The 14220-nt window shown below is 38.5% G+C and overlaps 1 protein-coding gene across 1 annotated transcript in view; it reads left to right on the forward strand.

Moving 5' to 3' along the window:
- LOC150088286 (cubilin-like) overlaps window positions 1–14220 on the forward strand; it is a 670594-nt gene that overhangs the window by 625408 nt on the left and 30966 nt on the right. The window contains exon 21 of the mRNA XM_090370103.1: window positions 8220–8401. Within this exon, the coding sequence (XP_090226229.1) occupies window positions 8220–8401 (182 nt within the window). The remainder of the gene's footprint in view (window positions 1–8219; window positions 8402–14220) is intronic.

Below are 14220 nucleotides of genomic sequence, written 5' to 3' on the forward strand. Positions count from 1 at the left end.
CCGTGAATATTTTCTGCCATAAAAAACATGGGCGTGGCTAAAATTATCTTTCCCGGTCAAAACAGCGCTCAGTGGGTGGGGGGAGAGGGGTGACAAAATTGCGAGCGTGGATGTTTCTCGCTAATGCTTGTTCAGTATGTGTTATGCGCTTGTCATGGAAGGTTTCGTCGTTTGCTTTTAATGTATATGTTTATAAATTGAATAAATTTATAAATTGATATGCTTACAAAAGTGATAAATCTGCCGTTTTGCAGTGTAAAACAGACTTTTTCGAGTGTGTTAACGGAAGAAAGTGACTTTATTTGGACAAGTTCTTTCTAACCCCTACAAAAATATGGCAACGAATAACAAGGGAAATGTGAAAATATCAAAGAAGGTGATGACATTAGCAAATAAAATTGAGTTATTAGACAAAATTTCTAATGGTGAAAGTGTCTCCTCAGTGGCAAAACATTATAAAATCAATGAGTCAACGGTACGATCAATCAAAAAATCGGAAGAAAAAGTCCGCCGTAGTGTCCATGAAAACGCGCTGTTTGCTTCAAAAATTTGCTCTGTAACTCGTGATGTTAAATTAGAAAAAATGGAAAAAGCTTAAAATCTGTGGATAGAAGACCGAACTCAAAATAAAATTCCGTTAAGTTCACTCATCATTCGCGAAAAGGCAAAACTCCTTTATCAACACTTTAGCGAAACTGCTGATAGCACTGGCGGGATGTTTTTTTTTTGCTAGCAAGCAAAGGCGCTGGTTTGAAAGGTTTGTTTGAAATTTCTAATAAATATTACATTTAATATTAAATTGTTTCTTATTTTCATTTCGATGCCATATGCTTGCATACATAGACAAAATTTTAGACTAGTTTTTCTTTTATATTTCATACTTTGGAACGGAACCCCTTTATTACTATGGGAGCCATAACTCAGTATTCGCGTTTTCGGTATTCGCGACATTTCTCAGGGACGTAACCCCCGCGAATAGCGGGTGTTTACTGTATTGACAAAACTCCATGACCTGCTCTGGCAACTTATAAACAATGCTCAGATAATGTCATATCTTACTGTACAATTACCACCAGATCTTTTTCATTCTCCACCTCCCAGAGTGTAGTACCACACAGTTGGTACATTTCTCTTGGGTTACTGCTACTCATATGCAGTATTTTGCATTTGTCAATGTTAAACTTCACTTGTCACTTCACAGCTCCTCTGTCTAACTTTTCTAGATCCTGTTGCAGTAGCATACTGTCTATACCGTTATTTACAGGCCTGCCAAACTTTGTATCGTCTGCAAAGATGAACATTAAGCCTGATATACCTTCATTGATATCATTGATAAATACACAAAACAACAATGGTCCGAGTCCTGTGGGACTCCGATAGTAACATTAGTCCGTGTAGAGCAGTATTCATTTATTACCACTCTCTGCCATCTCCCACTCAACCATCCCTTTATCCATTGCAGCAACTTGCCCTTAATGCCACACCACTCCAATTTATACAGCAGTGTTCCATGTGCACCAAAGTATCAAAATCTTTCCTGAAATCCAAGTATATGATATCAAAATAATTTTTTCCATCATTACTTTGTTAACACATCATAGTATCCAATCAAATTGGTCAGACAAGACTTCTCCTTAATAAACAGATGCTGTGTCTGAACTATTACTGCAGTCTTGTCTAGGTGATCCTGTATCACCTCTTTAACCAGTGAAACATTATTTTCCATGTAGCAGATGTTAAACTAATAGGTCTGTAATTATTTATGTCACCCTTTGCAACCCCTTAGTGAATTGGTGTCCTCCCCTGACTCAAACGATGCTCCCATAATTATAAATAGGTTTACTTTCCTTGCATCCTCCTTCAATATAACTGGATAGATTCCATCCACCCCAGGTGCCTTTCTTATGTTTAACTTAAACAATTTCTCCTCCACTTTGCTCTAAATTATTACAAAATCACTCAGCTCACTGTTAGAGTTTGATTAACTTCTAACATTCCTTTCTTTGAATAATTCCTCATGTGTGAATTTAGATACAAACTACTCACTCAGTTTATCAGCTACTTGAGCAGGATCATTAATAGGCGCACCATCTATGTTAAGTGGACCAATCTGATTCATCCCTTTTCTTTCTAGAGTTTATATAAGTAAAGAATGCTTTGTTGTTGTTGTTCTTTGCATCCTTTCTCAAAGATTTGTCATAATCTGCCTTTGCCTGCCAAACTTCCTTTATGACTTAATTAGAGACTAGCTTATATCTACTTTTGTATTCTGTGTCACCAGATAATTTTTATGCATTCCATGCATTTTTCTTCTCTACCACGAGCCTCATTAATTCAACTGATGTCAATTTAGGCCCGAACCTTGAACAGTATTTCTTAGTTGGTATGAAAAGCCTAGTAGCCTTCAAGGTTAAGTCCCTGAAGGCTTCCCATTTAGAATTCATTGTTAATAACACCATCAGTTGATCCCACTAGATAGAATTTTAAAAATTGTCTTACACCACTATAGTCACCTTTATGAAAACAAAAACCGTTTCCTTTACCCTTGATGGTAGTTACATATTTAACTAAATCCCACATCAGTACACTGTGATCACTGTCACCTAGTGGTTCTTTTATCTGCAAATTCTTAATGCATGAATAATCACTGCTGATAATCAGATCAAGAGTATTACTCCCTCTGGTTGCCCCTCGAACATTTGCTGTCGAAAACAATCCTTCAGTAAATCTACAAAATCTTACTAGCTTGCGAGTGACAAGCCCACAAATTCCTGTCAATACAATAGACTCTCAATTTTCCAGAATAGAAGGTAAAAAACAAATCCCGGATAATTGATTTCCCGGTTAATCCAAAAGTCCCTGACATACGTAAGAGATACGTTCCAGGACTTCTTACTTTGTAGAGTTTTACATAATTCGGGAATGTCTAGTAACATATTGCTACTATATTATGAATTCTGCGCGATATTTGTTAATGTTTGGCCATTTTGATACATCCTTATATAATGATTCCTTAGAGATTTAACAGATGCACCGTTTTCAAACTTTTGAATAATTTGAAGTTTTTGTTTAACTGAAAACGCAACTCTTTTGCGTTTACCCATCATTTTCGTGATTTCTAAACAAAAAAAAAAAAATACTATAAAAAAATATAATTCTGCTTGTCGTTTATTTACGACTTGCAAAATATCTGTTCATACCTATTCCAGTTATTACTTGAATTTTTTGTTTTCTGGTTGGTTTTTGTTTTTTTATATTTTTTTTTTATTTGGAGTCTTGAAGTGTCCCGGTTAATCGAGAGTCTGCTGTATCTGGAAAGTTAAAATCCCACATTAGAAGACATTCTGATTTACTGACCCACTCTATTTATTATCTGCACAACTGTACATTGTACTCATCAGAATCATTTGGCCTATAATACACTCTTACTCTCATTTTATCTTTTCCCGTATTTATTATTATTATTAGCCTATGGTGCAAGGAAGCCTGAGGCTTATGCTACACCTGCCAAAAAAAATTTCCAAGTACCCCGAGAGAGAGAGAGAGAGAGTCAGAAGTAGAAAGGAATCACCAACAAAGAGAAGAATGACGTCACACCAACAGACTCAACTTTGCAATGTCCATCCATGTCAACTGGATGCAGTTCTGTAGATTTTATGTATTTCATAACTAACAGCATAATCCCTCCTCCCTTCCTACCCTTTCTATCCTTTCTGTATACACTGTACTCTCTGAATTCCAATTCTGCACTGCTTATATCTGTGTGACACCATGTCTCTGATATCCCAACAATATCTGCCTTTGTTGCCTTGATCAGCACTTCAAATTCATCAAATTTATTTACTGTATTTCTAGCATTGGTGTAAATGCACCTGTTCATACTCTTAGTTACCCTAACATTTAACCCAGTCACAGAGTTGACATTGGTGGACAGTGCAATGTTGAGTCAGTGTGGTGTGAATAAGTACTAGGAAAGGGAAAATGAGGGTAGGTTTGTGTTTTATGTCTAATGAATCTGATGAATATAATGAGCAGTTGTGCAGAGAAATCAGAATATCTTATAATGGGGGATATTAACTTTCCAGATATTGATTGGAACTTGTGGGTTGGTCACTCACACACTAAAAAGACTTTTGTGGATTTATTGGATGACTGTTTTCTACAGCAACATGTTTGAGAGGCAACCAGAGGGTGTAATACTCTTGATCTGATTATCAGTAGTGATTCTTCATGCGGTAAGAATCTGCAGATAAAGGAATAAAGGTGGCAGTGATCACAGTGCACTGATGTGAAATTTACTTAAAGATGTAACTATTTACTTAAATATGTATCTATACAGTGGAATCAACTGATGATATTACCAACAGTGAATTCTAAATGGGAAGCCTTCAGGGATTTAATCTTGGGGGGTTTTCATACCAACTAAGAAATACTGTTCAAGGCCTAAATTGACATCACTTAAATTAATGAGGCTTGTGACAGAGAAGAAATATGAATGGGAGGCTTATAAATTCTCAGATGGCACAGAAGACTATGTCAGATATAAGCTAGACTGTAATCAAGTCACCAAGGCAGTTAGGTAGGCAAAGGCAGATAATGAGAAATCTTTGGCAAAGGATGCAAAGAAAAACAGGAGACAGTTCTTTATTTATGTAAACTCTAGAAGGAATGGGATGAATCAGATCGGTCCACTTAACATATATAGTTTGACTATTGATGTTCATGCTCAGGTAACTGATAAATTGAATGAGTATTTTACATCTACATTCACACATGAGGAGTTATTCAAGGAGAAGAATGCCAGAAGTTTATCAAACTATAACAGGGAGTTAAGTGATTTTGTAATAACTGAGAGCAAAGTGGAGGAGAAATTGTTGAAGTTAAACGTAAAAAAAGGCAGATGTGACAGATGGACTCTATCCAGTTGTATTGATGGAGGCAGCAAGGGTAGGGGAGGTCCCCATGGATTTGAGATATGCAAATGTGTTCCCAATTCACAAAGGGGGATCAAGGGGACATGAGTAATTAAAGACTTGTTAGGCTAACTTCTGTTCCAGGGAATATAATGGAGTCACTGGTTAATGAAGCGATGCAGGATCATCTAGACGAGACTGCAGTTATAGTTCAAATACAGTATAGGTTTGTTAAGGAGAAATCTTGTCTGACAAATTTGATTGGATACTATGATTAGATGATGTGATCACAAAGGAATTGGATGAAAAGAATAATTTTGATATCACATACTTGGATTTAAGAAAGCTTTTGATACTGTGTCACATGGATGACTACTGTACAAATTGGAGTAGTATGGCAATAAGGGCAAGTTGCTAAAATGGATAAAAGGATGGTTGAGTGGGAGAAGATAGAGAGTGATTATCAATGGACTAATGTTATAAGTGGACTCCACTGATAACATTAGTCCATTGATAACCCACAGGCCGACCTGGCTAGCCGGGTGGGTAAAGTGCCTGCCTGGCAAACCAAAGGTCGCGGGTTCGAATCCCACCTCGGGCTTGGATCAAAGTACAGTCAGTCCTCGTATAGCACGATAGTTGTGTTCCTATAAACCCTCGTGCAATGCAAAATCGTGCAATATAAACAACAGGCCCTATGGGAAAAATAGGGTTAGGTGCCGACCACCCAAGATTGAACACACATTTTTAACCTAAACATTACCAAACACAATTAATTATCGTAATAAAATACGTAAGTATTTTATTACGACTATTATGTAATAAAATGTTTCTAATGCTTTTGCTTCTATCGTTGGGAAACTTGTTTTTTGTTTGATTTTCTATCCAAACAGATGACAGCTGTTCCATCTCTTCCAATTCTTTGTGTCTTAATCTAATGGATTTTAATTACACTTTGAGTTGTTCCTGCTATCAAAGTTGTTTTTATTTTCTCTGCATTCTTTCTAATTCTCGGAGTTGCCTCATTTAGGTCTGTAGCACGTGCAATATCTTTCATTTCGCTCAAAGCGTTTCACAATTTCATATTTTTTCTCCAACGACAGAGGCGGACTGGCCATAAGCCTTACTTACTGGGGAAACCCCGGTGGGCCGGAGGTCGGTGTGATTTTGGTCATAAACCATACTATGAGGCCACTACAAATTTTCCCGGGTAAGAATTTTTGACCCAGTCCGCCTGTTTATCGATATTGCTTTTCTTTTTCTCTCTGAATCTGCAGTGTCTTCCTTTTCACACCAGGATGCTTCCTTTTCACGCCTTTTAAGTATTTTACTCATTTTTAGGGAATAAAGCACAATTACAAAACAAGGAGACACGCTTGATACACATAAACAAAGCTGCGCGCGTGTAGCAACTGAATAAACAACACCGTAAGGGCAGAGATACACTATTAACACCTCACATTTTACTAAAGCACATTTCTGGGGGTTACTACCATAAACAATAAAAACAATTTCCAGTTGAGTTTCTGCTAGTGGAATCTGTTATAAACTGGTAGTAAACTCGATCTAATTGCATTTGCGATAATACCAATAGCTGGAATTGTGTGGGTTTTTACGTTATTATGGTGAAATGTGTTTCCCCTTCACTGATATAAAAAACATAAATACATTTTCAGAATCTTCTCTTCATTCCTATCGTGTTCCGTTCGGTTGAGGTGATTCTGCGTTCGACTGCCATTTCTTGTAAACACAAAGGCGAATCGTGCATAAGCGAATTCGGTTCGTGTTATATGAGACAACGTTCCCCTATTTATAAATCGTGTATGATCGAATTCGTGTAATGTAAACACGTGTTATACGAGGACTGACTGTACTGCAAAAACCTTGCGAGATGCATTATGGCCACAGAAGCCGATGTGCCAGCAACTACCAAAAAAAAAATAAATAATAATAACCCCCAGGGTTTTGTTTTTGGTATTTATCAATGATATCGATGAAGGTATATCAGGCTTAATGTCTAAGTTTGCAGATGACACGAAGGTTGGCGGGGTTGTTAATGACAGTAATGATATTATGCCACTGCAACAGGATCTAGAAAAGTTTCGGAGATGGGCAGAGAGGTGGCAACTGAAGTTTGAGAAATTGACAAATATAAAGTACTGCATATAGGTTCGCAGTCACCCCATAGTAATGTATCAATTGGGTGGTACTACCCTCAGGGTAGTGAAGAATGAAAAGGACCTGGGGGGTAATTGTTCAGTCAGATATGAAGTTTGCTGAGCAGTCCAAAAATGCTGCAAGAGTACCTCATTGTGTTTTTTCAATGATATACAGTGATAAGGAGGTGATTGTCCCCTTGTATAAGGCAATGGTCAGGCATTTTCCACACCTTGAGTACATTATACAGGCCTGGAGGCAGAGCTGCTGGAACAAGTACAGAGAAAGGCAACGAGATTGGTCTGGGGAACAAAAGGTTGCTGTTACCAAGATATGCTTAAGTTCTGAAAATTGCAGCTTCTGGAGACTAGGCACCTCCAAGGTGATCTAACTGAGGTGTATAAGGTATTGAATGGATTGAGGAATCTCAATCCATTCTTCCTGTTGCTCAGATTCCTCACCTGAGTAAATGGCATAATTTCAAATTGAAGAAAGGCAATTGTAGGATTTATGTGCAGAACTAAATAGTTTGTTCCAACGATTATCCACCTGCTGGCTTTAGTTGTTATTGTTGTTATTTGGTTTTTAAGAGCATTAGCAACTAAGGCCATATTGCTCCGGTGTGGTGGTCATTCCCTGACCTTTCCGCATGCTCCGTATTTGGTGGTGACGGGCTCGAACCCCGGTCCAATCAAGAAGCGTGTGCTACGCACTGCTGCTCCTTCCCACCTGGCTACGGAGGCGCCGCTGGCTTTAGTAAGCAGGTGGTTGATAGTAGGAAGAAACTTCCATTTATTGTAGTGGAGGTCAGCAGTGTAAATAAGTTGAAGGCAGAACTAGACAAATATTTGGAGTGAATGGATGGGTGAAATGGGAAGGTAGTGATTTTTTAGGCTGATGCTATATAAGCTTGCTTTCTTGCATCATATGGCACTGCTATTGATAATGCTGATAAAAATATTATAATTACATTGCAAAAGCAATACAATTACTGTTACAAAAACATTATAATTACTTTTAAGATTTAAGTAATATTTATCATTCTGTACAATATGCATAGGTTTGAATTTCAAATAAAATGAATTTCTAGGTATAATACAAAATTTTATTTACAGAATTTTTTAAAGTTATGTACATGTTGTTTTCCAGTGTGTGGTGGTGTATATTTAGCAATGGAAGGAGTATTACATTCTCCTTATTATCCTGATTCCTATCCTGCTAGCAGAACATGTATATACGATATCACTTTACCCATGGGTAAATTAGTATACCTTCAGTTTTTGCATTTTGATGTTGAAGGACCAGGTGATTGTCCTTATGATTATTTAGAGGTATGTATTTTCTCTGGTGTCAATGAAATTCTACAGATACTTTAGTTTTCCAATCATAATGTTTAATTTTTTTATATATTTAAAATTATTAATATAAATAGCATATGATGAATGATAGATTATAAGCTGCTATTTATTTAATGGGTTTGGAAATATTAATCAGGGAGTGGTTGACAGGCCAGACTGCTTCTACAGCGATGGGGTACACTTAAATAGAAAGGGTGCAAGAATATTTGCTGATGCTATCGAGGCAGTGTTAGGTGGGTCGGAAAACTGCTAGCTTGGGGGGGATACACAGACTTAAAGTTTAACAGTGGCAGAAGGAAGAGGGAAAAGTGATTCTTGCACTGCTTCTATTAGAATGAGCAGCATCCTGGAAAGCAAGGTAATGGAGATTTTCAGGTCTGCTGGGAGTCATACTGGAACAAGTAAACACATCGGCTGTGTTGGGCTAACTAAGAGTAGGAACAGGTGCATGTATACTTACATGTACACCAATGCTAGGAGTATAGTTAATAAATTTGATCAGCTAGAAGTGCTAGTCAAGACATCAAAGGCAGATATTGTTGGGATATCAGAGACTTTAGTGTCACACAGATATAAGCAGAGCAGAATTGGAATTTGGTCAGTACGATCTGTTAGAAAGGAAAGACAGGAATGGAGGAGGCATTATGCTGTTAGTTAAGAAACACATAAAATCTAAGGAAGTACATTGAATTGATGTTAGTGAACAATGGAATGTTGAGTCAGTTTGGTGTGACACTGGGAAAGTTAAAATGAGAGTGGGTGTGTGTTATAGGACTAATGAATCTGATGGGTATAATGAGCAATTGTGCAGAGAAATAGAGTGGGCCAGTAAATCAGAATGTCTTATAATGGGGTATTTTAACTTTCCAGATATTGACTGGAACTTGTGGCTTGGTCACTCGCACACTAGCAAGACTTTTGTGAATTTATTGGATGACTGTTTTCTAGAAGGATGACTATTTTCTTTTAAAATGCACTGCCTGCTTGATGCTTGTGGAGCAATCAGGTATGGGACATGACCATTGCCAAGGAGGATGTCTTTGTGTGTTTGTGATGTAAGGAGTGTGAGGAAATGAGGTGACAACTCAGCGTTGTTATGGGCCTATATGAGAGCTTGAAAGACAGCGTGGATACCCTCGAAGGATCTAAATTGAGGGGCCCATCAAGTTCTCAGTTGCCCACATCAATGCCAGAGCTTGAACTTGAACATCATGCAACACAGCGGCAATCCCCAAGGCAGAAAGTGCTGGTCCCACAGAAACTAGTAGTTGTTGGTGACTCTTTTGTCAGGGAAACGGGGAACATGCTTTATAAAAAGGATAGGTGGAACAGGACCAGGGTATGTCTGCCAGGGGCAAAGGTTGATGAATTTGTAGAGCGAATATCATCTTTTAAGGGCAAAAGGTGATATAGTTGTACAAGTTGGCACTAATGATATTAAGAGTAGGAGACCGGCAGAATTACTTAAAAAGTACAGGTCACTGTTGAAAAAAAGCAGTGAATTAGGGTTGAATTTAAAAGTGTATGCAATTCTGCCCAGACACGATAGGAGAGAGTATATGATGAGAGCCTTGTCGATCAATTCGCCCCTGGAAAGACTGTGCAGGGCTCAAGGGGTAGAATTTTTTTCGGCCTGCTGTGTACTTGTTAACAGGAGAGATGGGATACGCTTAAATTGAAAGGGTGCAAGAATATTTGCTGATGCTATCGAGGCAGTGTTAGGTGGGTCGGAAAACTGCTAGCTTGGGGGGGGGGATACAAGGACTAATAGATTAACGGTAGCCACTGGCAGAGGTGAAAGTGATTCTTGCATTGCTTCTATTGGAATGAGCAGAAGCCTGGAAAACAAGATGCAGGATATTTCAGAGACTGCTGGGAGTCATTGTGGTAAAAGTAAAAAACATGGGTTGAGTTAGGGTAGCTAAGAATAGGAACAGGTGCATGTATACTTGTGTGTACACCAATGGTAGGAGTTTGGTAAATAAATTTGATGAATTTGAGGTATTACTCAAAACATCAAAGGCGGATAGTGTTGGGATATAGAGACGTGGTGTCACACAGATATAAGGAATGCAGAACTCGAATTTGGGGAGTACAACATCTACAGAAAGGATAGACAGGATAGGAAGGGAGGATGGGTTATGGGCTATTAGTTAAGAAACCCATAAAATCCAAGGAAGTGAAGCCAGTCGACATCGCTGGACAGTGCAGTGTCAAGTCAGTTTGGTGTGATATAAGCATTGGGAGTTCAAAATTGAGAGTAGGAGTGTGCTATAGGCCTAATGACTCTGATGAGTATAATAAGAAACTGTACAGGGAAATAGTGGGCCAGTAAATCAGAGAGTCTTATAATGGGGGATTTTAATTTCCCAGATATTGACTGGAATTTGTGGGTTGGTCACTCACACACTAGCAAGGCTCTTGGGGATTTATTGGATGATTGTTTTCTACATAAGCATGTTCGGGAGGCAACTAGAGGGAGTAATACTCTTGGTTTGATTATCAGTAGTGATTCTGCATACATTAAGAATCTGCAGATAAAGGACCACTAGGTGGCAGTGATCACAGTGTGCTGAAGTGGGATTTACTCAAAGAGGTAACTACCATCAGTTGTAAAGGGAAGGGTTATTGCTTTCATGAAGGTGACTACGATGGTCTGAGACAGTATTTAAAGTCTATACAGTGGGACCAACTGATGATGTTACTAACAGCAAATTCAAAATGGGAAGCATTCATAGAACTTATCTTGGAAGCTATTAGGCTTTACATACCAACTAAGAAATATTGTTCAAAGTTTAGGCCTAAATGGATGTCAGATGTACTAATGAGACACATAGCAGAGACAAAAAATGCATGGGATACATATAAATTAACACGTGACACAGAAGCCTATGATAGATATAAGCTGGTCTGTAACCAAGTCACAAAGGAGGTTAGGCACGCAAAGGCAGATTATGATTATGAGAAATCTTTGGCAAAGGATGCAAAGAAAATCAGAAAAGAGTTCTTTACTTATGTAAACTCTAAAAGGAAGGGGATGAATCACATTGGTCTACTTGATATTGATTATTCAACTGTTGACGATCCTGCTCAGGTAGCTAACAAACTAAATGAATATTTTGTATCAACATTCACACATGAGGAGTTATTCAGTGAGGGGAATGCCAGAGGTGTACTGAACTCTGCCAGTAAGCTAGATAATCTTGTAATAACTGAGAGTAAAGTGGAGGAGAAATTGTGGAGATCAAGGATGGGATCTATCCAGTTATATTAAAGGAGGCAGCAAAGGAAGTAAGCAAACCGTTAGCCATAATTATGAGAGCTTCCTTGGCTCAGGTGAGGTACCCATAGACTGGAGGTGTGCAAATGTGACCCCAATTCACAAAGGAGGATCAAAGGCTGACACAAGTAATTATAGACCTGTAAGTTTATCTTCTGTTCCAGGAAAATTAATGGAGACACTGGTTAAAGAAGCACTGCAAGATCATCTACACAAGACTTCAGTTATAGCTTGGACACAGCATGGTTTTGTTAAGGAGAAGTCTTGCATGACCAATTTGATTGGATACTATGATGCAGTCACAAAAGAGCTGGATGCAGGGAATAACTTTGATATTATATACTTGCTTCTCAGAAAGGCTTTTGATACTGTTGGACATGGAAGGCTGCTGCACAAAATGGAGCAGCGTGGCACTGGAGGCAAATTGCTGCTATGGATAAAGGGGTGGTTGAGGGGGAGAAGACAGAGAGTGGTAATCAATGGACACTGCTCATCGTGCACTAATGTTATTAGTGGAGCCCCTCAGGGTTCAGTGTTGGGTCCATTATTGTTTTCTGTATTTATAAATAATATTGATGATGTCATATCAAGCTTAATGTCCAAGTTTGCAGACGATACAAAGGTTGGCAGGGTTGTTAAGGACACTACTGATTCTACGCTGCTGCAACAGGATCTGGAAAGATTGAGCAGATGGGCTGAGATGTGGCAAATGAAATTTAACCTTGACAAATGTAAAGTACTACATATGGGAAACAGCAACCCCAGAGCAACTTACCGACTCTGTGGTACTACATTGATAGTGGTAGAGAATGAAAAGGACCTGGGGGTAATTGTGCAGGCAGATATGAAGTTCTCTGAGCAGTGCAGATGGGCTGCAAGAGTAGCTCATGGTGTCTTGTCAATGATATACAGGAATTTTTCTAGCAGGGATAAGGAGGTGACTATTGCCTTGTATAAGGCAATGGTCAGGCCACCTTGAGTACTGTATACAGGTCTGGAGGCCTCATTTCAAGAAGGATGTAGAGCTGCTGGAATGAATACAGAGAAGGGAACAAAATTAGTGAATGGAACAAAGGGTTGCTGTTACGAAGAAAGGCTTAAGTTTTGTTAATTACAGCGTCTGGAGACTAGGCCCAGGTGAGGTGAGGTGATCTGATAGAGGTGTATAAAGTCTTGAATGGTTTGAGCATGCTCAATGCTGATGGGATTCTTCCTCTTGCTCAGAATAATCCCCCGAGAGGGCATAAATTCAAATTGAGGAAAGACAGATGTAGGATAGATGTGCGGAAATTTGCATTTAGCCAGTGGGTAGTTGGTTGGTGGAACAGACTTCCATCCCTTGTTGTGGAAGTTGATAGCCTAAATAAATTTAAGGCTCATCTGGACAGGTATTTTGAACGAATGGAGGGGTGTTGTGGCAGTTTTTTTTTTTGGCTGATGCTGCATAAGCTGGCTTTCTTGCATCATATGCCTCTACTAATGCTAATGTTATTAGGCTTTTTATTGCAACTAAGAAATACTGTTCAAAGTTTAGGCCTAATTGGATGTCAGTGAATTAATGAGGCTCGTGGCAGAGAAGAAAGTATGGGATGCATATAAAGTATCTGGTGACCCAGAGGCCTATGGCAGATATAAACTAGTCTATAATCAAATCAAAAAGGAGGTTAGCAGGTGAAGGAAGTTTAGTTGAAATCTTTCGCAAAGGATGCAAAGAAAAACAACAAAGAGTTATTTACTTATGTAAACTTTAGAAGGAATGGTATGAATCAGATTGGACCACTTAACATAGATGGGTTGACTATTGATGATCATGCTCTGGTGTCTGATAAACTGATTGAGTATTTTGCATCTACATTCACAAGTGAGGAGTTGACCAACTAGGGGAATGCCAGATGTTTATCAAACTCTAACAGGGAGCTGAGCGATTTTGTAATAACTGAGAGCAAAGTGGAGGGGATATTTTTGAAGTTAAACATAAGAAAGGCACGTCGGGTGGATGAGATATATCCAGTTATATTAAATGAGGCAGCAAAGGAAGTAAGCAAACTTTTAGCCATAATTATGAAACCTTCCTTGGACTCCAGGGAGGTCCCCATGGACATGTGTTGAGCAAATTTGTCCCCAATTCACAAAATTCGATGAAAGAGTGATACACGTAATGACAGACCTTTCAGTCTAACTCCTAGTCCAGGTTAAATAATGGAGTCACTGGTTACGGAAGCAGTGCAGGATTTTCTAGTCAAGACTGCAGTTATAATTCAGACACAGCCTGGATTTGTTAAGGGGAAGTCTTGTCTCAGAAATTTTATTGGATACTATGATGTGATCACAAATGAAACAGATACAAAGAATAATTTTGATATCATATAATTGGATTTTAGAAAAGCTTTGATTCTGAGGCAAAAGGAAGTCTACTGTACAAATTTGAGCAGTATGGCATTAACGGCAAGTTGCTAAAATGGAGAAAAGGATGTTTGAGTGAGAGAAGATAATATTGAAAATGAGGTGATAA

This window comes from Mastigoproctus giganteus, chromosome 3 (genome assembly GCF_048544385.1).
Source record: "Mastigoproctus giganteus isolate SK-2022 chromosome 3, ASM4854438v1, whole genome shotgun sequence".
Classification (NCBI taxonomy): Eukaryota; Metazoa; Arthropoda; class Arachnida; order Uropygi; family Thelyphonidae; genus Mastigoproctus; species Mastigoproctus giganteus.